This window comes from Meles meles, chromosome 13 (genome assembly GCF_922984935.1).
Source record: "Meles meles chromosome 13, mMelMel3.1 paternal haplotype, whole genome shotgun sequence".
In the NCBI taxonomy this organism is placed as follows: Eukaryota; Metazoa; Chordata; class Mammalia; order Carnivora; family Mustelidae; genus Meles; species Meles meles.
The window spans coordinates 13,383,856-13,409,336 of record NC_060078.1 but is presented as its reverse complement, the minus strand read 5'-3'; the positions used below and the strand labels follow the sequence as shown (position 1 = coordinate 13,409,336).

Sequence of the window (25,481 nt, the reverse complement as noted above, 5' to 3'; positions counted from 1 at the left end):
ACGTTCCCATCTAATTTCGGTGACTTTTTGTTTGAATTCACACTCAGTGAATGTTAATAGTGTGTGGGGGTTCTGTGTGCTGAATACATTGACATTTTCTCTCCCGAAGGAAGTACGATGCTGCCGCTCAGTCCCCAGCCCCCACCCCGACCCCTTTTGCTGTGTGTTGGGTGCAATGAGGACCAGGGATTGTGCACGAACACACAACAGGACTTGTGGCCCTACCCCCTGCTTGGAGCTCTCTGCCCTCCTGCAGTTCCTTCCCTCTGCCCAGCCAGGAACCGGGAGCCCTGGGGAAACCTCATCAGGCAGCCTCTTGGCCCCAGGGTTTGAAGCGGTCCAGGCAAGCCCCCAGGGCAGAGATTAAGCTCTGGGATGGGCTGGGGTCAGCTCCTGAGCACCAATGGGAACCCATGGCCCCAGGCCAGTGATGCTTCCAGGCAGACAGGTGCCTGCAGCACTAACAGGACCAGCTCATCTTGGTGTCATTTGCTTTTCACGCTCGCCCCAGGAACTCGCAGAGCAATGCAGCTAGCCCTCGCCTGCCAGTGTGTCTGCCTGCCTCCGGGCTGGACCGAGCCTGCTCGGCTCACTGGAGCGTCTACAGAGAGGAAGACCACAGCTCAGCACAGCCAGAGGTCAGAAGGCTCCCGGGACCACCAGGACTGGCAATGAACATGCTTCCCATCAACCTGGCAATGACTGGCCATGGCCTCTTGCAACTCAAAGCCAAGGATTTCAGATAAGACTTCCAAACAAACCTTCATTGTAACAGATCATGCTTTTTCCCAAGTTATTTCTTCTCCCTGAAACATCCTAAGATATCAGGGAGCACGGCCACACATCCTGAGTGGAAAACCCGCGGTGTGCCTTTCCATGGTCACAGGATCATTATTCAGAAGAGAATGCTTTGGCCAAAGCCCCCCTGTGGCTTCTCCTCTTGTGCTGATGGATACTACCAGCAGGAAGCCATGAAAACACCATCAGCTCCTCGTTGGGACAACACAGAGTTGGCCAGGGGAGCAGATCTAAGCAGATCTAGTCAATCCTGGAGCTAGACCCACATTCGTGCTTCGTTCTCCCCTCGCTCCTTATCTGGGCTGTGTTGTGCCGTGTCAGAGTCCACCAGTAATCCTACAACCACAGTGCACCTCATCAGAGGCTCAGGACAGTGAAGCAAGGATCTTACCAAAGATGTAAGCCGTGAATGGCTTCAGTCTCCTGACAATGTCTCCAGAAGTTTAAATAAAGGCTGAGTCTCGGTTTGGTTTCACATGTGGTCCAGCTCTCTCTCTCTGGCTGGGGCCAGTCTCTCCATTGACTGGGACTTCTACCATGGCTCCCAGGGGCTTCGTTTTCATCTCTCCAGCTCACTTCCCTCCGTTTAACACTGGTGACTGTTTACTGAACACAGAACTCGTCTACATGCCCCCCATCACCCTACGTTACATTGCCACATGGGTCACCGGCAGTCATGGCATCATGATTCATGTTCTTTCAGAACTGCCCCGGCTATGTGACCGTGACTTGTTACGTCTCCCCGAGCACTAGTTCAGCTTAGACGCCAACTTTTTTTTTTTTTTTAAGATGTTATCTATTTATTTGACAGGGAGAGACATAGCGAGAGAGGTAACACAAACGGGGGAGTGGGAGAGGGAGAAGCAGGCTCCCCACTGAGCAGGGAGACAGACATGGGGTTCAACCCCAGGACCTGGGATCATGATCTGAGCCGAAGGCAGCCGCTTAATGACTGAGCCACCCAGGTGCCCTGATGCCAACTCCTGAGAGAGGAGTTGGACAAAGCCCTTGGTGTGAAATGAAGTACATACAATACCTTGGTTGAAGCTCTTGGTGGACTACGGACCAGGACAACTGTAAGAACTGTTAAGAACAGCTGTAAGAACTGTAAGAACACCACCACTTGCCCTATTTCCTGCTCACACTGAAAAAATGCTTTGAGCCACCAAGTTAAGCTATTTAGAACTTATCTTAGTCCAAGTCAAAAAGATAGAGAGAGAAGAAAGAAATTGACTAACTCAACAGAACATACTGTAAACCCTCTGGCAAAAAGTGACCAAGCATTCTCGGAACATTCTGATGTTCCTCGTAAGTGATTATGTTTGTTGCTAATATACAGTTTACTTGTTACTAACCAGATCTTTCCCAGGTACCAACCTGCGACAGGCCACAGCACTCTCAGACAATGAACCACAAGAGCGGTCTGAAGAAAGAAGGAGAGAGAAAGTCACTCAGGTTCCTCCAGATTCTGGGTCTGCTTTAGTGCTCAGTGCGTCCTAGGTCCTCTGGGCTGGTGGGGGGCGGGGGCAGTGGGCATGAAAGGCTCTGGCAGGTAAGCTCGCAGTTCAGTTACCTGAATGTACCCACGACATTCTCCAATCCCGTGTCAGTTGCCTTCATGTCCTTCTGGACACTGTGTGTTGAGAGTTGGAAGCCATTAAGGCCGACTCCAACAGCCATTTCTATGTTTAGTTCTTCAATTGTCATTAGGACACAAATTTCCACGTCCAGATGTTAAAGGCCCTCCTCAGACAACAGCTTACTCGTTGTCTTCCAAATTGATTTGACAACAAAAACTGGGTCACCAAGGGCTTCTGGTTTCATCTTCAACAAGCAAAGAGCTTTAGAATCAAGTCACCACTCCCATCTTTACAACTACAAAAGGCTGGACAAACTTTGCAAAACATGACTTCTTTTTGGAGCCATCAGAGGACTGGGGCCAACGGAGCCAACCGCCACTCCCCAAATCTGGAGAGACAGGAGTATCCAGAGTCACAGCTGGGATCTGCTGACATGGGACCGAAGCCACTGAAGCCATAAATTACTAAAAACACTTATACTGTAACTTAGATGGACTATTGCGAAGGGGAGAAGGGCAGGCAGGAGTCAAAAATCCTCATAAAAATTTGGACTCCCTCCAAATTTATCTACCAATAGCCTCCTGTTGACCAGAAGTCCCATCAATAACAAACAACTGATGAACACATATATTGTCTATGTATTATATACTGTATTCTTAGAATAAAGCTAGAGAAAAAAACATTAGGAAAATCATAAAAGTGCAATAGAAATCATAAATTTACAGTAATTGATTGAAAAAAAAATCCACAGAACCTGCTCAGTCCGAACCCCTATTGTTCAAGGGTCAACTGTGTTATCAATTATACTTTAAATGTGACAGGTCTAAATACACCAATTAAAAAGACAGAGATTGTCATTAAAAACAGGATTAAAAACAGGAGGCTGGTTATCTGCTATATATTCTGTCTATAGGAAACCCACTTTGTAAAGATCCAGAGAGATTAAAAATAAAGGGGTGGAGAAAGATAGATACCATGCTGAGCACTCATCAGAAGAAAGCTGGGGTCGTTATTTTAATTTCAGACAAAGCAGACTCCACAACAAGGAATATTACTAAGAATAGAGGACAGAGCGATAAAGGGGTCAATCCTCCAAGAAAACACAGCAACTTTAATGTATATGCATCTAACAAGAGAGCGTCACAACACATGAGCTTCTAGGCCACCATGGGGCTGGGAAGGGACTCTGGGCCGGTCCCTCGTGGGTGTCTGAGCCTTCCTTTGTCCTTGCCTGGGATGCCATTTTGGCCCCTCAAGCCACTCCCTAGATATCCTTGGACACAGGAACCGGACACGGGAGGAAGCATAGGCCTCTGAATTTGGACCCTCTACTTCTTTGACTTTGAAAAACATGGGAGTCCATCTACCTCACCAATCTCTGTCTTCAAATCTTTAGTAAACCTGTCTCAAGAATGCTCAAGAGACTCTCAAATCTTGACACTCACCAACCATGAGGCATTGAGGGAATAATGAATGGCTGAGTACGATTCTTGCTGATTGGATATCACACGTACGCTGTGAATGGTAAACCAGAAAATCTCAAGGGCATCTCTAATCCCATCGCAGGCATTTTCTCAATTGCTAGATGCTCAACGACACTAGTGCCAGGCGAACACTAGAGAATGCAAAGGATTTCCCACACGTGCAACACACACATTAGCTCTTGTGATAAACCCTCCCTCCCTATCTCCACCAATGGTAAGCCATGGCTGCCTGCGCTGTCCTTCTGCCACTCTCCCCATGATCCTGACCTTCTTGCTCCCTCGTTCCAGTTTCATGCAACCTCCCTTCACTAAGTGGGTCACTCACGGACCCTACCCATCTCTGACCTCAGCAGGCTGGAGTCTGGATCTAGCAGGTTGTTTAATTTTCTTGTGACTTCTACTGAGCCAGCAGACAGAGAAGTTTAAGGACCTGAAATCCAAGTCTGGCCTTGTTCAAGTTAAGTTTCCTGACCAAAGAGAGAGGGGGGGAAAAAAAAATAAAGATAAGATTATCAGTCAGCATCAGCGTCCAATTCTTGGTTTTGGCTTAGGTTGTGATCTCCGGGTCACGAGATCAATCCCTGCATTGGCTTCCATGCTCAGTGGGGAGTCTGTTTGAGATTCTCTCTCCCTCTGCCCCTCCTCACTACACACTTTTTCTCTAAAACAATCTTAAAAAAAAAAAAAAAAAAAAGAAGCAGCGAGATTATCGGCATCCAAGGGATCCAAGTAGCATATTCTATACCCTAGTTATGCCAATACCTGGTTGACTTTTTTTTTTAAGATTTTATTTATTTGACAGAGAGAAAGAGAGAGATCACAAGTAGGCAGAGAGGCAGGCAGAGAGAAAGGGGGAAGCAGGCTCCCTGTGGAGCAGAGAGCCTGATGCGGGGCTCAATCCCAGGACCCTGAGATCATGACCTAGCTGAAGGCAGAGGCTTAACCCGCTGAGCCACCCAGGTGCCCTCCTGGTTGACTTTCTGTATAATGATGGTCAAATGAAAGCTAACAGGGATCCTCATTTTATCTTATAAAGTTTATGAGCTATTGATCCCATTTATCAATTAGGTATTTGGGATCCAAATAAAACATTTAGCAGTTAAGAAATTGGCAAATTAGTTTCTCAGCTTGTGACGTGGATTTCCTACGATGTGGTTCATAGTAAGAGGCGTCCGTCCCACTTGGCTTTACCAGGATAAGCACCAATTCTCTCACTGCTGATCCCGACCCTATAGAATTTATGAACACTCACAGTATTTGGGGGAGCACAGGGTGCTGGGAGAAGGTGGAAACCGGAACTCCAATCAGTCCCCTCCTGCAAGACGGGGTAGTAACTACTAACCTCATGGTTTTTGTCGGGGTTAACAAGAAAATACACGTAAAATGTCTTCCTCATAAAGGGAGCCAAACAAAGGAGCTACCTTCCAGGGCTTCATCTTAGCAAATGGAAGGATAAAAACACCCATGTCCTCAACCAGACAGGCATTATCAAGTGGACTATGATTCTCTAGAACACGAGATTTCTCTGTCCTTCCTGGATCTGCAAATCGGGGAGCCACGGGATACGTCCATTCATGAACCAGGGCAGTCAGGCATGAAGTTCTTTAGTACATAGGATGCAAACCTGTGGTTGCCATTTTTTTTTTTTAACTACTTGATTCAGGAAGAAAAGATCCAATTTTTAACCTGTCTCAAACTTCATTTTCATTCCTCAAGTTTCCTTCCCCTTCGATGCGCCGCACCTGCTTGACAGTCAAGGTCAGGGAAAGGCTGTACCAGCGAAAGACCCATCCCAGAATTCTGGTCAACAGGCCTCCCCAGAAGCCATCCCACGTTCTGACGGAGACACACGTCCAGAGCCCCACGCAGGAAACCTCACCAGCCTGACGTCTCTAGCCAAGGCAGGCTGCAGCTCGAATTTAACTCACCTTCCATTCTATGTATGTTTGCAAAGACACTCGTATGCTTTCAGAAACCTTAAGGGGATAGAAACAGAATTGCCACAGACCCTGTCTCAGAATAAACCCCAGATCCAAAGCGCAGCGTTTTACCTCCACTTTAATGACTCTTGTTGATGACTTCCGGGAAGGATGTGAACACATTAGAAATAACAGCCATTTATTTTAAGTATCAGGTTTTATTAAAAAGTGCATTTTGATTAATTTATGATCTAGGTAAGCCGTTAAGATATCAGTGTACTCTCTGGAATAATAACTTTACAAATATTTAAAACAAACAAAATTTTAAAAGCCTTTTTTATTTCCTTCACCATTATTGTTTTACAATACAAATATCACCTTGTGAATTCACAAAAAAACCCTACGGAAGATAATTCTGCCGCGTAAAATACAGAATGGATATATATACTTCTTCATTCTTAAAAAACTATTTTGTTCTCCACATTGGCAAGTATAGAAGAGAATACTTCCCCAAACATACTCATGTTGGGAGTAAAACTTCGAGTTACATGCAGTTTCTGCACAAATATATTTTAAAGAAATAGATCTCTGTTTTGTTGTTCACCAACAAAATTGTCATGAGAGTACGGATAACTAATTTAGAGCTTTCAAGTTTTAGTTAAGTGATCATTTTCAAAACTCTCTTTTTAAAAACAAAGTATTCATGGCTGTTTTCACTGTATAGTTAAAATCGAACTACCAAAGAGATGATAAAATAATTGAAGTGGTACTTGTCTTGCCACCTGCTCACAATATGGGAACAGGCTCTGACTTTCTAATTAACTCCCCCACTCTCTAATTCATAGCGATTTAAAAACCATAAGCAGTCTTCTGATTTAATTTAGCTATAAATGCAAAATTTAGTAGTGTATACATACATTTATATTTCCATGGAATATTTTATTTTAAATAAAAACATTTAAGATTGCCTACTGACCATACAATCAAGACAAGAAAGGCACTATAAACATAGACACATTTCTCTCCCAAGAAGCATTTTTAAATTCTAACTCTGTTCTCTCCGACATGTAAAAATCTTTAAATTTGGTTTTCATAACATTATTTTGAAAAATAAAGTTAGGAAATACTTAGAAAATCACTTTATAACAGAATCTTTTTTTTTTGCACTTTTTGACACACTCTCTCTGCTGATTTTTACAAAACCCAAAGTTACCAAACCTTTCTGTGTCTGTCATTTTTATTTGAATATCGGTGCAACAGGTAGAAAGATTTCAGAATCGAACCCCATTCAGGTACTTAGAAACCTTCATAGAGACATTTGCTAGAAAATGGCTTACAGCCCAATCTTTGGGGCAAGAGATATGAAAAGTATGTTTTCCCAAGAAAATAATACGCTTTATTTCCAGATGTGCCTGGAAAGACCAGAACTGATGATATAAAAGCTTACATTTATGCTGTTGCATCATATACAAAGGAACGTGGTGGTCGCAGGTTATGGAAATCCCAAACTTATGAACAGGAAGATGTGTACAGTGCATGATAGGTTAGATTTTCTTTATTGTTGTCCAACGCAGGTCCTTTGGAGAGAAAAAAAGATCACAGTGCTGACCAGGTAACTCAACAGGTTAAGTCAAGGGAACTGCTGAAGGAGAACGGGGTCAGGGAGGTGTGTTCATGGCATCTTCTCTTGTGCGGTTCTAGCACTTCGGACAGCTCCTCGCTTGCCCGCTTCCTGCAGCCGTTACGTGTCGCTCACCAAGCGGCTGTACTTGACTTGCCTGCCGAGATGGACGACCGGCCAGGGGAAGGGCCAATGGTACGAGCGAGGCACGATTCCTTGGACATTCTTTTCAAAGTACTGGAACGGCCTGTACCACCACACCCTAGCCAAGAGGTTCATCTGGGTAGCTTCTTTTAGCACCTGGGAGAAGGACAGGAACACCAAGTCAGAGGCACGCACCACTGCTCCAGCCCCAAGAGGAACACGCACGCTCAGCTAGCCACCCTCCACCTAGAGTCTGGACAGTCCCTTTTCAGGTTGCAAAGGACCCCAGAGCCATCCCACGTGCCTGGTGACACACGCACGTTATCTCGTGCACTCTGCTAACTGGGCCCCAGCCCAGCAGGAGAACAATGCCAATTCTGCGAGTGCACGGACAACACGGGCCTCACGCCATCTGGCAGCCATCAGTGTATCCTCCAATCAGGGTTGCGGTGACTTCCCTGCAATGGATGTTCTGTACTCAGCCGGCAGGGGATGGAGACTGGGTGGGCACAGCTGAGACATCTGTCCGGGTTGGGGGGAAGACGGGGCACTTGCACTGGAAGGACGCCATGTCTGCGGTGTGCACCCACACCTTCCCTCGTCACTTTTTATTCTCCAGTGGGCCGGCATCAGGAAGGACAACCCCACCTGAGATGCCGACCCCTGGGAGAGAAACCAACGCTTGTCTGTGGATGGTGCGTGCACCACTGGGCCTGGGGGGTGGGCAGGGAGGCTGCGACCCTGTGAGAAGGGACACTCACTTGCTGATTGGCCATCGTGTGGTACCACCAGAAGAGTCTCGTGGTGATGTAGTAGGCCACCACCACGTCCACAGTGTAGTGGTCGTGCGCCAGGAGGATGCAGAAGATCCCAACCACGCTGAGAAGCCAGCAGATCCAGTGGTACCACCAGAGCCGTCGTGGGGAGTCTGTGAAGATGAGACATTCACGGTGGCCCCGTTGTCCCAGCACCACTAAGGGCACCCACCCCACTACCCAGCGACGTGGACCTCTCCTTCCGGAACCACGTCGTCTGGCAGCGAATCAAAGGGCTTTTGCTTCTCCGTAACCAAGGCAAGAATGGCAGCCGCGTATTTCATGATTTGATCAGACTGTAATTTCTGTCGGGTTAGCGCTTGCTTTGTATTATCGTAAATACAGTTTAAAAGGACAACGGACAGGACGATACATCATGCTCTATCCAAAAAAAAAAAAAAAAGCCCACTGACATTTAAGTCAATTTACTTGTGAATAACTTGGAATTAATGTTCTCAACAAAAATCAATACTATTGGTCCAGAGACCCTTATACGGGGACTAGGCAGTCATGATTGACAGAAATGTCTTATCTGCTTTCCAAGCTCTGGGACCATCCCCTAACTTAGAGGTCTTTGGGATTTCCATTTCTCAAATGGGAATAAGAAAGGATCAGATGCCTGGGGATTTGGGTCCAAGTGCCTTCAAGGCAGGGCAGGGTCAAATAAACACCTGTCCATACCTGATTTGGAAGCCCCCTGGCAGAAGCATCAATATCTCTATGAGCGCAGGCCTTCCTACCCTGTATTCTCGAAGCATGGGCTGAAGAGGGTCAGACGTTTTACGTATGAATATCATCTGCATGTGATCCATCCTCCCAACCCAGGGGGAGAAAGTTCACCTTTACTGGATTCTTAAGGGGTCCACGAACTAGTCCTCCATTTAACCACTATTTACCGAGCATCTCCTATGTACTCGGGACGGGAGATGCTCTAGCTACTGAGATAAACGAACAAAACAGGCAAAGAACCTACCCTGTGGGCAGATCCCTTCCCAGTACGGAGGAGAGATGATACAAATTAATTACAGCAAATAAGTAAATTATACACTATGTTAGAAGGTGCTAAATGCCAAGAAAAAATTAAAAAGCTAAACAGGAGAAGCAGGATCAGAAGCAGAGAGGGGAAGGGATGTTTGCGGCTTTAAAGGGAGTGGCTGGGCAGGGGAGGAGCACTCTATAGTCCAGTCCCAGGAGAATCTGTATTTGTACCCTAACAACACAACAATCCTTCACGCAACTCTGCTGGAGTCCGAATATGCTGACTGTCTTCATTCCTACCGCCTCTCCTCTCCCTCAGCCACAGAGTGGCTACCAGTAGTTCATTCTCAAGTTGAGGGAACCAAGCCTTAGAGAGGTCAAAGGTGGGCCCCAAGGTCACAGAGCTCACGACAGCACCAGAACTCAAAATCTGTGATCATGACCCCCGTCTTCCCAGTCTCCCAACATGGCACCCTGGGTTTCCTTCAAGGATAAGGCTTAGCCTCTACTGCAGTACAACCAGCAGGGGGCAGGAGCGCTCCCCCAAGTGCTTACACCAGGCCTGCCGGCCCCCACTTCCATGGCCAGCTCACCCCAGCACAAGGGCAAGACGGCGCACTGAGGGTTCAGAACAGAAGCTGTGAGAATTGGTCATGTGCCAAGAGTAAGCAGAAGAACACCTACGTTCCCTCTCCCGGTGCCCTGAAGCACATCTCGTCCTGTCTTCCCCATCTAGGTTTAAGACCAAAGCTAGCCTAGGGCACCTGGGTGGCTCAGCTGGAGACACATCTGCCTTCGGCTCAGGTCACAATTCCAGGTCCTGGGATCCAGCCCCAAGACAGTTTCCTTGCTGGGAGGGGCAGCATGTTTCTCCCTCTGCCCCTCTGCCCGCTGCTCCCCCTGCTTGTGCGCTAGCTCTCTCTCTAATGAATAAGTAAAATCTTAAAAAAAAAAAAAAAAAAAAAAAGACCCAAACTGGGCTCTCAAGCCTTGCCTCTTCAGGAGTCTCCCACGCTCCCAGCCAACCTTGCTCTCCGCGGACTCTCTGCTGACCGTTCTCCATTCCCTCCACATCTCATCAACGCCAACACCAACGGGGTTCAGGACACCCCACGTCTTCCCTGGATTACGGCAGCAGCCAGTGCCCCACTCCCGCCCTGCTCTCCAGCCTGGCCCCTCCATCCACCCTGCACCCATGCCAGCAGGGGATCCTCCTTCTCTGAGGGAGGAACCAGATGGCATGGCCACTGTGTGTGAGAGAACCAAAGTTCAGACTCCTTCTCGGGGTTCAAGGTGCGCTCCGTGATCTGCTTCCTACTGATCGATTCATCTGTGGCTTCTCGCTACTACCACCGCTTTGATTCCAACCACACCAACGCTCCGAACAGTGCCACGCGCTCACTCCAAAGACACGTCCAGACTGCAATGCGTGCGCCCCTCCTCCGAGGTCCGGCAGCCCGGGTCTCCTCACTACTCTTCACGGAAACTGCCTAATGCTCATCGAGAGAGAGTTTTTAACAGTAAAATATTGAGAACACCTGCAGTTTCTACAAGGAGAAAAACAAATTGCCCGTGGTTCGTTACGATGAGCCAGAGCCTGTCCCTCCTACATCATCGCAGCCAAGACAAGTGGAGAAAGACCAGAGAGAACTTAATACCGTCAAGCAGATGTGACAAACCATCAAACCATGACACGTAAGCACCAAAACATGATGGAAACGACAGAGGAAACCAGGAGGGGAAGGAATGAGAGGCCTTCAGCACCTAGTTACCTTCTATTGGCTTTTTAATGGGTTGAACGAAACAGAAATGGCAAATGCCACTGTCTATTACGCCTGAGCAGTGGACAGGGGCTTATTTAGTTATTATTTTTCTATGTCTCATAATAAGATATTTTAAGTACGTTTTTTAAAAGGAATTTCTCATTCAGTGCCTGCCTCAGTTAGTGTCCTGAGCCCATGGCCTCTATGAGGGACATCACTGTGCCCCTTCTGTCCCTGAGCTTAGGGGGGAGCCAGGAGCTTGAGAACATCCAACCCAGCCCAACACTGGCTGCCTGTGGTCTCAGGAAGATGTCCTTCTGGCTCCTTTCAGCAGCTCAAATGCACCCCCAACGCTACTCTGACACCTGAGGGATCAAGTCACCCCCCCCACACACACACACAGGTCACTCTGCGGACCGCTGTGGGGACACAAGGGACTGGCCTCCCACAGGAGACACCACAGAGACCGGGGAAGACGGCAGGTGTCATGACTTACACTCTTTGATAAATAAGTAGGTGAGCGTGAGCATGACCGTGTGCCCGCTGTACAGGTAGTCCCCACACATGTTGTGGGAGCCGGTGATGGACAGGCCACCGCCGGCGATGAGCTTCATGATTCTCCGCAGCTGGGCTTCCCAGTCTCCAAAAAGCTGGTGGGAGAAGAGAAAACAAGACTCATTACTGGTCTGCAAGGAAGCATGCCACGATTGCTGCCGTCAGGAATTAAGCTTTACGATACGGTGATTTCTAGTCAGAAATATGGATGTGGTCTCTGACTTTGTTCTCCTGGCACAACCTTGGGAATTTCCTGACATTAAGGTGTCTTTCTTCGGTGACTCTCCACAAGCTCCTTTCTGCACATCAGCGTGCACGTCAACGGGGTGACTCCAAGTCCCCAAGAATGGGGGCTGGATGCCAGGAAAGCTGACCAGACCACAGGGGGGCTGGACCTCCAAGGAGCGGGGAGGGGCTGGAGGCGGAGGTGGTCACCCATGGCCAACGGCCTCCTCCACCCGGCTTACAGAATGAAGCCTGCGCAAAAACCCAGAAGATGACAATTCAGAGAGTTTCCAGGTTGGTGAAGAGTCAAGACATGGGGGTCTGGGGGGAGCGGTGCATCCAGACAGAGTGCAGAAGCTCTGAACCCCCTCCCACACACCTCACCCAGAGCGTCCTAAGTCACATCCTCTTAGAACACACTAGAAATCTGGTAAGTTAACATGTTTTCCTGAATTCTGTGAGCAATGTTTAGCAAATTAATCAAACTGGAGGACAGGGTCCCCGGAACCTCCAATCTATAGCGGGGGGTCAGAAGCCCTGGGGACAACCCAGACTTGGGACGGGTGTCTGAAGCAGGAGGCGGGGACAGTCAGTGTGACATGGAGCCCTGAGCCTCTGGGACCTGATGCTAACCCCAAGGAGGCAGCTTCAGCATTCATTCCCCCACCTCTGGTCACAGAGAAGTGCACGGTGTGGGTGCTGAGCACAGAGGAGACGCCCAGGAGTGTCCTGCCTTCAGGAGCTCACACCGAGGGACACAAGACCCCCCGTGAAGTCTGCAGCTCAACGTCCGCTGTTCTTCGGACAGCGCTCGGGAGGGGTACGGTCCTTGTGATGAAGCAAGCGGCTTCAGAACATTCCTTAGAAGCTACTAGCACTTTCTACAGCACATTTCAGCAGACGCTAACCCAACTTTCAAAATCACATTGACAGAGGGAGTCACTGATGGATATACTACCAAAAACATCTGGGAAAACTTCCGGTCCTTGGCATGGGGACAACTATTCCACTCACTTAGTGGGAGCGTGGGAGACTGGAGCCTTCACATGCGAGAAGACTGTGGTTTACGATCATCGGCGGCCAAATGGAGACAAGAGACTGAAGTGGACGTGCCTTCAGTCTTCTCACGTAACATGTGTAGAACTGCACGTTCTTCCCTTTCTGTGAGAGTGAGAAGAGCTCGTACATAACCCACCCGTCTCCAGCACACGTCTAGGCCGCACACGGGAGTCCTCAGTGGCTTCAACGACTCACTCACTGCAATTTTTATTTGCTCTGTTGAATGAAATGTGAGCCTGTCTGTATTTTATGCTTGTCAGCACACTTTTTAAAAGTCTGGTTATTTAAGATGCCCTTCAACGGACGAATGGATAAGGAAGATCTGGTCCATATACACGATGGAGTATTATGCCTCCATTAGAAAGGATGCATACCCAACTTTTGTAGCAACATGGACGGGACTGGAAGAGATTATGCTGAGTGAAATAAGTCAAGCAGAGAGAGCCAAGTATCATATGGTTTCCCTTATTTGTGGAGCATAACAAATAACATGGAGGACATGCGGAGATGGAGAGAAGGGAGTTGAGGGAAATTGGAAGGGGAGATGAACCATGAGAGACTATGGACTCTGAAAAACAACCCGAGGGTTTTGAAGGGGCGGGGGGTAGGAGGTTGGGGAACCAAGTGGTGGGTAATAGGGAGGGCACATGTTGCATGGAGCACTGGGTGTGGTGCAAAAACAATGAGTACTGTTACGCTGAAAAAAAAAAAAAAAAAAAGTCTGGTTATTTGCCCAATTTAATCGCCATGATCCTTTCCAGCAGCTCAGTTGATGGTATTCCAGGCTTTGGGAAATACGTATTTTATTACAATTTCCCTTTAACAACATGTATCCGGATTTCGAGTTAGGAGGGCAGGTCGAACACACCACACCGAAGGTATGGATTTCCACGTCCAGAAGGTCAGTGAACGTGCAGCTTGACAGCAGCAAACAGCCCTACCGCAGGAGACCCTAACGCCTCCGGAAGTTAACAACAAGCTTCAGGCAAGCACCAGGACTCAGGCTTTTTCAAAAGCAATACTGGAGAACAGAAGGCTCTGGAAGAATGCCCCCAAATTCTGGGGGACAATGACTTCCAACTTAGAATCCTATACCCAGCCATATTATTAACTGGCCTTACAGTGAAGGGTAAATCAAAGCCATTTGTGCACACACAAGATTTCACAATATCTACCACCTACGGACTCTTGCTTTCAGGGAATTACAAAGATATACTCCGTAAGGCAAAGGAGTAAACGCAGAAAGAAGAAGAGATGGGACCCGCTGGAACGCCCGTGAGGGGAGAGCCGAGGGCCTGTGAGCAGGGACAGCGCAGGCGCATGTCGGGAGGCCGGAGGGTCATCCTCGGGGAGGCGACACCAGCAGGGTCCCTGCCTCCGACAGCCCTGAATGAAGAGCCCCCACGTGGCAACGACTGTGTACACAGACCACTAAGACAACAAGAAGCAAGACAATCAGTAACAGGGGAACAGAAAGTGGGCAGAAAAGTAATTACAGGAACCGCTTGAGTTGCCAACAAAGAGCATTTTATACATGAACAGTGCAAGCACTGAGCGAGCAGGGAGCTAAATCAGAAGAGAAAACTAAGGGCGCCTGGGTGGCTCAGTGGGTTGAGCCTCTGCCTTCAGCTCAGGTCATGGTCTCAGGGTCTGGGATGGAGCCCCGAATCAGGCTCTCTGCTCAGCAGGGAGCCTGCTTCCCTTCCTCTCTCTGCCTACTTGTGATCTCTGTCAAATAATTAAAAAAAAAAAAAGAAAAAAAAAAAAGAAGAGAAAACTAGACAGGGAAGAGGGGACAGAAGTGTCACAGCCCATGGAGGCACAGGGCAGGGCAGAAAAGGCACCAAACTGGGGCTGGGGCCCCGAGGAACCCCAGTCCCGGCCTTCCCCATCAGTCAGTAAGATCTCCACCAGAAAAATAAACAGAACTGCTGCGTCACTTACACACATGCACGCACGCACCTATAAGAGTGAAAAAACATGAAGGTGACCACTACCAGATTCAGTTAAAAGAGCTGCAAGTGTTTTAGGAACATGGGCTGGAGTTGGGTCAGTGTGGGGGGGGGGGGGGCGGCCAATGTTTTTCCCAACAACTTCCGCAGAACCGTTTTTATATTTCAGATTGTATACACGTATAAACGTGCTGACACTTTTTTTTAAAGTTTAGACTGAAAGTCTGGCCCAGTTCTGTCGCAACAGTGGATAAAGAGGAGAATGATGGCCAAAAAAGCTTAGGCAGCTTTTCATTTTATGTAATTTTAGCCTGTCCTTCTAAAACTCTGTTTTCGTTACACTAGAAATCCTGTTCTCAGGTACCATCACCCCATAATCTGCCCTCCCATTTTAGCATGGAAACATTCGTGAGCAACCTGTATGTGTAGGGAAGAGGGAGACGTTATAAGTAAAACATAACACCAAGGGGAAAAAAAGCCAGGAATTAATCCTGCATTTCTTACAAGTGCCCTTAAAACTCCTAGGCTTTCTTTTAAAACTATCTTTTCACGTTGGTCAAGTCTCTGCGAGAGGAGTAGTCTCTTTAAGCTTAGTGGGCAACAGGAAAAGAAGATGGTTACAGCCGCGTAAAAAATTTTAATGATGTTTAAAAAAGCAAACAAACTAAAAAACAAGTTGCAAACCAACGGCAGCAGAAGCAAGTTACCATCTTCTCCCTGTGCATCACACATAAACCAAGTGAGAATCAGACCGGCGGGAAACACAATTTATCAGTGGACAAAGGGGTATGAGCCGCTGGAGGCAGATAAGTCTGTCAAACAAGCAGAAATACAAATGGACGTTAATGGGAGCTCACTGTTCCCGTGTCAAGTTACCAATGAAACGGCCACTGCGGGGGCAGGCACAGGGTCATCCATCTCAGACGGGTGCGTGAGGAGGAGGGGACACGCTGGCTGGGGCTGCCGGGGGCTCAAGGGAGCCTGCAGACGGGGCTCACCCGCCACTCAGCGGTGTGAGGCCCGGGGGCTGGACCAGTCTAAGCCACAACCTCCTCACCCACAGCCTGGGGACTCAGCTTTATTATGATCGGCGAAGTCCTCCGCAAAACTCATCATCGTATTGACCAGCAACCTGAACGGCACGGCCTGGGATCCCCATACACGGCTTCAAGGAGTCTGCCTCCAAGATATGATCCCATATGATCCCCTGGCTAGTCCAAGCCCAGGCCCCGCCTGTCCTGAAAACACCGGGAGTCCCAGGAAATGACTCTGGAATACACGGAAATGTACACAATCTCCAGGGATGCACTGGGCTCGCACTACAGGGACTCAAAGGCACTGAACTAGGCTGTACCTGCTTATTTTTTTTTTAAGATCTTTTATTTTTCATTTGAGAGTGAGGGAGCGCAGGCACGAGCAGAAGCGGCAGGCACAGGGACAGGGAGGAGCAGACTCCCTGCTGAGCGGGGCTTGATCCCAGGACCCTGGGATCGTGACCTGAGCGGAAGGCAGACGCTCAATGGACGGAACCACCCAGGCACCCCTGTAACTGCTTAATAAGTTATGAAAGAGTAAGTTTACAATGCCGGTGCAGTAAGTGTATTTCACAAATATTTCCCCCTATTGAGGACAGCACAACACATTTGGGAAAATCAACTATGTTTCTTTTAAAAAAGTCTAGAATGTACATTCATTCCATACGTTCACAGGGCTTGCAGGGAAGATGGTAGGATTCCTCCCAGTCTCTGTCCCCAAGGGACTTCCACTCCTGCTCCTTGGGCTGGAAAGAGACGGACTGTTTAGGAAGTCTGCCGTTCTGCGGTTCAGGTGGCCTCGGAGTGCAGGCAGGACATATGGGATAGAAAAAATAGGAAACTCATGGCTTCTTTCTCCCACTTCTCATTTTGGTTTCCTTCCCCAATCTGCCTGCTACTATCTTTCAGTGTCCTCAAAACACTGCTCCGTACATTCTGCCTAGTGGTTTTGGCTTGGATGCAGGGGAAACAGTGTGGAGTGTGCGCCCCCACGGGTCTGGCTATGACCCCCGCCCCCCATGAGAAGGCTTCGGAATGTTCACTTTTGAAAGCAGAGACATTTGGCAGGACAGTCACATGATCACTCTCTCCGTGGACACTACAAAGCTGTGGAAGGAGATTCAGATCTATACCACTACATGAATTACGGTTTCCTAGGGACACAGAAGGGTCAGTTTTTGGTAAAAATCAAGCCATTTTCTTCAGTATCTAATGAATGGCTCACAAATTGAGTAAACTGGCCAAATGCTTAAGCAAGAACAAGGCACTGAAAGAACGCCCAGGCAGGAGAGGCTTCTTACCAACACAGACCACTCGAGCACAGTTAGAAACCGGGGAGCCTTTGGTTTGTAAAAACAAACAAAAACATAAAAGCCCCACAAAAACCCAGTGTTCTTTTCAGGGCCGAGTAACACAGTGCTCTGACGGTAACTTGGTTTGCAGATGGCCCCGTGGACTGCATGGGGAGAGCAGGGACACGCACTGAGCTTCACCCCCTACTGGCCCAAGAGGGGAAACCTGGAGCCAAATCCCATCCAACCACGCTGCATAGATCAGTGGCTTTGGTACAACTGTGATGAAGGGTTAAAGGTGAGCCGTGGAGCAGACACTCTCCGTGTACCCTCCCCACCCCTTCCCCAGCAGCCCTGGGAGGTCAGCACAGCAGGTCCTACTACCTGGCTGATCAGAGTTGAGGCTGGGAAGGGGGCCCAAGGTCCCAGACACCATCTGCAAACCCTCTGGAACACCACACCCCACCCATACCCTGCCGGGCCACCCCTGTCTCCCCAGCTTGCACCAACCAGGACCTGGATCTACATAAGTAACTTCCTGGAGCACCCCGGGACCTCAGAGGTAACACCCTGCTGTCATGCCCCACTCACCGGTCACGACCAGGCAGCTCTCTCCTCAACTATGCATTGATTCATTCAGTGAATCCACCTGCTATCACCAAGGGAAGGAACTTTCTGTCTTATTCCTGAAGAAAACCTCACCGCCACACAGAAATCTATCTGTGCGCAGAGAGCTGCTCAGAAACAGGCAGACGGCAGTCCACACCCGCTAAGGAACCCAGCCTTGAGAAACAGAGGGACCCGTGGAACCCCTCATCCAACCTGTCCTGGGCAGCCTGCCATGGAGAGGCACACACTGCGTGCTGCCCTCACGGGACAGGGAGCGCGTTCACGAGCCCGACGGATGCTCTGGGGACCACAGAGGCCTCATCATTTCATACCTGTGCCCCTCGCCAGCTCTCAGACCTCCTCACTCTCGCCTGACAGGGAGTGGTTGGGTGGTTTTAAGTTAGAAAACATATCAGCTTTCGCCTGTACAGAGACGCCAACTTTACGACAGAGTTTTCCCGTGAATTCTCTCGTCCTCTCCTCCTAAGGCTGTCAGGTGGTTGGTGCAGAAGTTATGTCCATTTTACAGATAGGCAAATAAACAGAGAGGCTCTTTCTCCATTTCATGCAGTGAGTCACCCGGGATCAGATCCAGATCCTTCCTCTCACCCCAGCAAGCCTGCCTCTGCGTCCCAACAGAGAGCCTGTTGTTGCTGCAAATGCCTCGCCAAGTGACGGAGGCCAAAGGTATCTCCAGGCTGCTGCCATTCCCACGAAATCCATCCGTTTCACACACGTCACTGAGACGCAGGTGCACACCAGTATTCGGTAATGATCCCCCCCCAACCCCAAGCACTGAGTGGTTTTTTTCCTTTTAAAAAACTTCCCCATCCTACAGAAGTTATCCTCAGGGAACTCCTTCCTGCACCGATGGTGCATTTCCCGCCTCCTCAAACAAGGTGCTCCCACCTGGACTTGAACTCTGCTTGCTCTGCTCTGCCCCGTGTAGGAGCGGCACTCTAAGTGTTCCAAGTATTTCTGAGTCTGCTGTCAGGGAGCAGCGAGGAGCGCACAGCCCACCCAAGACCCAGGTCAGGCTAGAGTTTCCAGGGACTCTGGACAAACGCTCTGCTTGTTCTAGCTTCCCATTTCTCTCACCTAGAGGGTGACAAGAACCCCCCTTTCTTGCCCTCAGCCCTCACCCGAAGTGACCACTGACATCATCAAGTGCTGTCCCAGCTGACGACAGCACCCCAACCCCAAGCCCTTCAGGGAGTGCTCCGTGCCTGGCAGCCAACACGGGAAACCGGGTGTGCTCCCCGAACACGCAGCCCTCCCGGATTCTCACCCGGGGTCACAAGAAGCTTTTCTGAACTCCTCCTCCATGTGGAAACTACCTCATTCCTGGGAAGATTTTGTCTCACCCACAAATATCGTATTCACGTTGACTGGTCTGAAGTACAGAGATTTCACTGCAGACATCCTCTTAGAACTCATACATGCAACTTTAAAAACGACTTTTCCCTCCATTAAACCCTAAAGGATTTAGCTCCCTGTAACTTCTCTGTTATCAAATGTATCCACCCACTCTTCTACTAGGCTGGCTTTTTTATTCTGGGGGAGGGATGTCTCTATAATTATCAGCCATGAAACAATAATCCCTGACCAGCCTCCCTTCCCCTCACCCCCCGAGTAAAACCTTTACTATTTTTTTCATGGCCTCTCGTAAGGTGACTTATCAAAGCTTCATGAAATCTCAAAGTTGGCTATGGATTTCCATTCACTGAAATTCCTACCTGTCCCATTAAAGAAATCCAGCACTGCACAAAGGCATGATTACCTCTTTAACAAAATTATCTTTGCTTCAAGTGTTGAGAGATCTTTTTGCCCTACCTGTTTGTGAAGTAAAGATTTTTAAAAAATTTAAATTTAATTAAAAAAATTTAAAAGAACTCCCTCAGATTTTTGTTAGGAAACTTCTAGATCTACAGGGTACAGATCTTCCTCGACTTGATGGTGTCAAAGCCCAATAAACCCATAGTGAGTTGAAAATAACCTAAGTCAAAAATACATTACATAATCAACCCAGTAAAGCTCATGGCTCAGCCTTGCTGACTTTCTTTCTTTTAGATTTAGTTTAACTTTTTTTTAAAATTAGTTAGAGATAGAGAACGAGAGGAGGGAGGGGGAGATGGAGAAGCAGACACCCCACTGAGCAGGGAGTCTGACGTGGGACTCGATCCTGGGACTCCAGGATTGTGACGTGAGCTGAAGGCAGAGGCTTCACCAACTGAGCACCCCAGCACCCCGCCCTGCTGACTTTAAACATGCTCAGAACATTCATGTTAGCCTACAGTTGGGCAAAACCATCTAACACGAAGCCCAGTTTATGACCAAGTGTTGGCTGCCTCACGCATGACACTGAAGACGGTCCCCAGGCGAGGAGCAGAGTGGCTGCCAGGCGCCGCGGCTCCAGCCTCACCAGAAAGGATTGCTAGCCCAGGAAATGACATGCACTTCACGCAAGCTGAGGCACGGCTTCCACTGAATGCGCATGGCTTTCCCAGCACGGCAAGCACGGAGCCACTGTGGGCGGGCACTGTCTGTGCAACAAACAGCCCCAGACCCTTCACCTGGACTCATCAATTATCAGCGTCGGCTTTCTTTTCCCTCTCTTCTCTCCTGGACCAGGTGAGGACAAGCTGGATATATCAGGATGCTTCACCCCATATGTAAAAGCAAGGAGGTCGTCTTCCGTGGCCACAGGCCTAAGCATGTAACAAGGAGGCAAGAGAATCGCAGTCTGCAGACATCCTGACTCAGGCTCCCGAAGGTCTCAGTGCGTCCTTCAAAGCATCTACGCCCCGCAGGGTCCAGCCAGAGTATACATCTCAGGGCTCCTTGACACGGCCTTTGCTTTTAGACCCTAATATTTTTGAAGAGTCCAGTCTAGTTTCTTTATAGAATCCCCTTGATTTGGTTTCATTGGATTGTTTCTTTGTGCTTAAGGCCAAGTTGATGTGACTGGCAAGACTATCACAGAAATGGTGTGTCCTCCTTAAGCACATCGCACTGAAAAGCATCTGATACCATTTGCCCGCGAATGGTTTGGTCACTTGGCTGTGGGAGTGCCTGCCAGATTTCCCCACAGAGGACAAGTAGGCAGAGAAGCAGGCAGAGAAGCAGGCAGAGAGAGAGAGGGAGAAGCAGGCTCCCTGATGAGCAGAGAACCCGATGCGGGGCTCGATCCCAGGACCCTGGGATCATGACCTGAGCCAAAGGCAGAGGCTTTAACCCACTGAGTCGCCCCAGGTGCCCTAATTTGTGTTCTTCTTAACTTACGTAATATGATGCCCCAACCTTTGACTCAGTGGCCTTGGTTCCTGCTGGAATTACTACTGTAGTCACTGCAAATAGTAATTTTCTGTTTCTACTATTTCTTTTCCATCTAGGAGCTACACTTAACGCTAATTTTTAAAAGGGTTTTTACTAATGTATTATAATCAATTACTGCCATTATCTTACTAGGCTCCTCCAACTGTCTCCAAGCTGGCCGGTGGGAACCTGCCCAGGAGGAAATATGGCTTCTGGACAAACGCCTGGGCCGGTGGTGTCCAGGCAGCTCCAGCATCCCCCCTCAGGATGCAAGACCTGCCATCCACCCACCTGCGGGTGACACACAGGTAGTGCTTCATGGAGATGTCCACATCGCCATCTCCGAGGCTCCTGAAGGCCTACTGGATGCTTTCTGACTCTGGTGACCTCCTCACACGTGATGGCTGCTGCCATGTTGGAAACCTCCGTCCCCTGTCCCACGTCCCCCAGACATGGCCCTCTCTGCCCTGCCCACACCCCCATGACAGTGCAGCCCCACCTGCCTCCCTCACACACAACAGAGAAGCAGCCCAGCTCCTTGCCGCACTGCTTGAGAACCCGTGGTACCTGGGGGGCAACAGGCCAGCAGAGCCGCCCTGAACCGACTGCCATCTCCCCCCCCCGCCCTGGCTCCCTCGGGAGGACTGAATCCAACAGTGCAACAGGGATCACATGTGGCAGGGAAGAGGGACACAGGATTTGGCATCACTGTGGGTCCTCCAACCTCCCTCATGTTCTTCCCGTAATGTGCAGGGGTCCTTCTAAGGGACACACGTGACAGCAAGAGAGGCAACGAGGCCCTTCTGTCCTCACTTGGTGCTTTCCTGTCCCACTGAACCATTACCCCAGAGGCCGCCCAAATACAGCCCTTGTCCTCTGGGGGCTGTTCCCAGCTCGAGAGGAAGGCACTAAAAACACCGTGTCACCCCCGGGCAGGGTCCTGCTGTGATGAAACCCCCTCTGTTCCAAGGTTTGCAAACCTACGGTCGCCATGGAGACCACAGAACCTCACTCTAAACCGAGCCGTGGATTCACTGCTGCAGCTACAGAGATGAGAGCTGGAAAGAGCCAAAGTTACTTCCCCCGTTGGCCTCAGGCTGTCTGGATCCAGGCCCAGGGTAAGTGGTTTGTTTTTTCTCCCCTTTTGGAGTCTGCTACAACAGAAAAAACTTTCTTGCAGGAAGCTAAGAACACTGAAGAATTCTCAAATACTTCTGCGTTTTTTTGTTTTCTTAGTTTTTTTTTTTTTTTAAGCGAATCCTAAAGAGCAGGACCAGGACGATGAGCGGGTGCGCTCTGGTTTGTGCACGTGCTCCCCGCAGGGAAGCTCTGGCGAGCGGAACAGGCTAACCCCAGCGACAGAGTCCAGCAGCCCTCGCTGCAGGCCTGTCCTGCGTCCCCAGGCCACAGGACAAGCGCAGCCCAGAAACTCCCGTGGGAAGTGAGTGCGCCCACTGCCCCTTGGCTCCTCTCTGGGGCGGGAGCACAGCTGGGAGGAGGCTCTGCTCTCCCCCTCCTCACTTCCCACGACCACGACATCCTGTCGGGTGAAGCGCCCGGTGCCAGCCGAAGAACGAGCAAGGGGAGCGACCTTCGGGGTTCCTTGACCAGCCTGCCGGCCCCGCCCATCGCGGCCATACGGCATTAGCGCGGTGTCAGGGGAGGAATGACGCGCGCCCACAACGGAGCCTAACGGGATAGCAGGACCGAGTTCACCGAGCGCGTTCGACAGCAAAGGTCTGTGCAGCCCAACTCGCCACGCAGGCCTGGGACGTGAACAGTCACCGGACAGGTCAGTCGTGGGACAGGTCAGTCGTGGGGGACGGAGCACGATGAGGACACCAGCTTCTCTTCTGACCTCCGCGTGCCATTCGGCACCCACAGAGCCCCCGACGTGTGGCCGCCGCGCTCACTCTCGGACTCCCTGGGACAGCGCCGTGCTGCCCACCAAGGCCCAGAGGCCTTGAGCAGCGAACACAAGTGCCACACGGCGGGACCACCGGGGTGCGAGCCCCTGCCTCTGACCTCTGCTCCTCCTGTGACTCAGCCTGTATCTTTACGGGCTGAGAAGCCCCCTCGCTGGGCAACGGTTCAAGGGGGAGGCTGCTGTGGGGAGACCCTGAAGGGAGCCACTGGGCTGGGATGACTCTCGGGGAGGCTCCCTTTGGTCCTGACCGGTGAGCTCCAGGCCTCTGGGACCCTCTCCGGCGCTCCCTCTCCCTCTGCCACGCTCCCAGGGCGGCAACCTAGCCCAGACCGGCCACTGGATTCCCTGGGCTTGGGCCGCCGGGCCAGGGGCAGCAACAGCCTCCATGTCCTCCCCCGCCCCATTCCGTCCGGCTTCAGAAATCATCCTGTCTCATCTGGGGAGTCTTCCTGCCCGCAGAGGTCTCCAGAGCCCACTTTCTATTTAGAGAGGAAATGGAGCAGAGAAAAAGGCTAATCGACATGACAAGGAATCAAATGGGAAATCCGGACTGTGGGCTATTACACAGAACCACCCATCTGATCTCCGCGAGCGACAGATGGGGAGAAGAGAAGAAAGAGAAAGGGCTGCCCTAGAATTAGAGACTGAAGAGACACAGCAACTAAACATAAAGACCTTGGCTCCTAACTTATACAAACCCTTCTTTTAAAAAGGCATTTTTAAAACAATCAAGCCATTCATGAACTGGGAATCGCCCATGTTTGACTATACCAACAGCATCACAGTTATCCATAAAACGCCCAAATATTCAGATGCCTACTAAAGAACATAACCATCAAATGACATTGTCTGACATTTGTTTTGAAATAGTTCCAAAAAAAAAAGAGAGATGAAGAAAATGCAGCCAAGTGTTGAGAGCTCCTGGATCTGGTGTTGGGCGTACACAGGCTCCCTATAGGAGCGTCTCTACTCCGAGAGATACATGTGAACGTTTTCAGAATATAAATTGTTTTCTGAATCCTTTCTTCTAAGCGCCTGTTCTACAAAAGAAGTAATTAGATTTAACGAGTCCCTGACTGTTCTTGCTAAGCTGTGCTTACGTTCCATCCCCTCCTGTGTTCCCCTACTTAAAAAAAAAAATCCCAATTTCCAAATAACTGTCATGAAAGGATGGCCCAGAGAGGGATTTCTGGCAAAACCATACACAACTGACACGTTCAGGCTGGCTTTTTTTGCAGTTCCTGCTGTGACCTCTGTCTTTACCAAGAAAAATCACAACTATTTATAGCCATAGGACTTTGGCTGGATTTGCCAGTGACTCAAGAGGGCTCTCTGAAAGCCAGTGCTAACCAAGCTTGGGACGGCCGGCCACTCGATGGAGTGGCAGAGAGAGGTCCTCGGGAGATCGCCCACACGGCACAACCCCTCCACGTCGCACCCCTGACTGTGGGCCGGGCCCAGCATGCCGTGTTCCCTGGTGGAGAAACCTCCCCATGCACAGACTCTTTTAAGGAGCTCAACTCAACTTGGACAAACACTCGAAACTGTTCACCTACTACTGAGAACACGCGGCTTATCAAGCCAGGCTCCCACCAAGAGTCTCCATTACTGGACCCTCATGGATCAGAAGAATTTCCTACAACCCAGCAGCCAAGGCAGCGCTCAAGAGTTCTCGCAGAGGCTGGAAAGACGTGAGGCTGGCTTCTTTGGAGGAAGAGGGAGCAAGATGGGAGGCGTAGGGTGGGGTGGGAGGCTGCGGAGAGAGATCGTGGGACCACTCGTTCTGTCGTGGGACCACTCGTTCTCCATGCGGCTTCTCCAGAGTTCAGTGAAGAGTTTGAAGCCAAAACAGAGTGACGTAGGTAACCAGCCACCTTCCTGAGTGCACACTTCAGTCTAAGAAAGAAGAGGCCGCAGTGAAGCCTGTAACCTAGAGGCATCCGAAATTTCCAATGATAAAGACACCAGTTTGAAAACCTGCTGAATTTCTCCACTCCCTTTCCCAGTTCTAGCAGACAGACTTTTCCAGAAAGAACAAAACTTAAAGGGGAAGAAATGAAAGCACATGGGTGTCATACCGACACAAAGAAATGATTCCCAATGCACCGCAGCGTCCCCTGCCTCCTCCCGACTTGGTCAAGGCGGCCAGCCTCTTCCGATTCTTACTGCATCAGATCTTAGTGGCCGGCAAACATCTGTAAAACTGAATCAATCTTCTGCTAACTATTTCAAAAGTCCCAGTGGTCTCCCTAGTTGGAAGCATCGCCAAGGTCAAGGTTAGGGGGTCAGGAGCATTTTGTGGACCTGACGGACAAACAGAGTCAATGAGAGAGGACTGGGGTTTATTTTAAGGGCAGGTCTCTGTGCTACCTGAGAAGATCAACAGAGCAAAATGTGCCTCCAGGGAACAT

The 25,481-nt window shown here is 49.7% G+C and overlaps 1 protein-coding gene across 14 annotated transcripts in view; it reads right to left on the bottom strand.

The window, feature by feature from the left end:
* Window positions 1–5,979: 5,979 nt before the first annotated feature.
* The window catches only part of SGMS1 (sphingomyelin synthase 1), a 261,758-nt gene continuing 242,256 nt past the window's right edge, over window positions 5,980–25,481 (bottom strand). For all 14 annotated transcript variants that reach the window (XM_046028070.1, XM_046028069.1, XM_046028073.1 and 11 more), the window contains 3 exons: window positions 11,599–11,752; window positions 8,308–8,474; window positions 5,980–7,702 (listed from right to left, as the gene is read on the bottom strand). In XM_046028070.1, coding sequence (XP_045884026.1) covers window positions 7,523–7,702; window positions 8,308–8,474; window positions 11,599–11,752 — 501 coding nt within the window. In that variant the 3' untranslated portion in view covers window positions 5,980–7,522. The remainder of the gene's footprint in view (window positions 7,703–8,307; window positions 8,475–11,598; window positions 11,753–25,481) is intronic.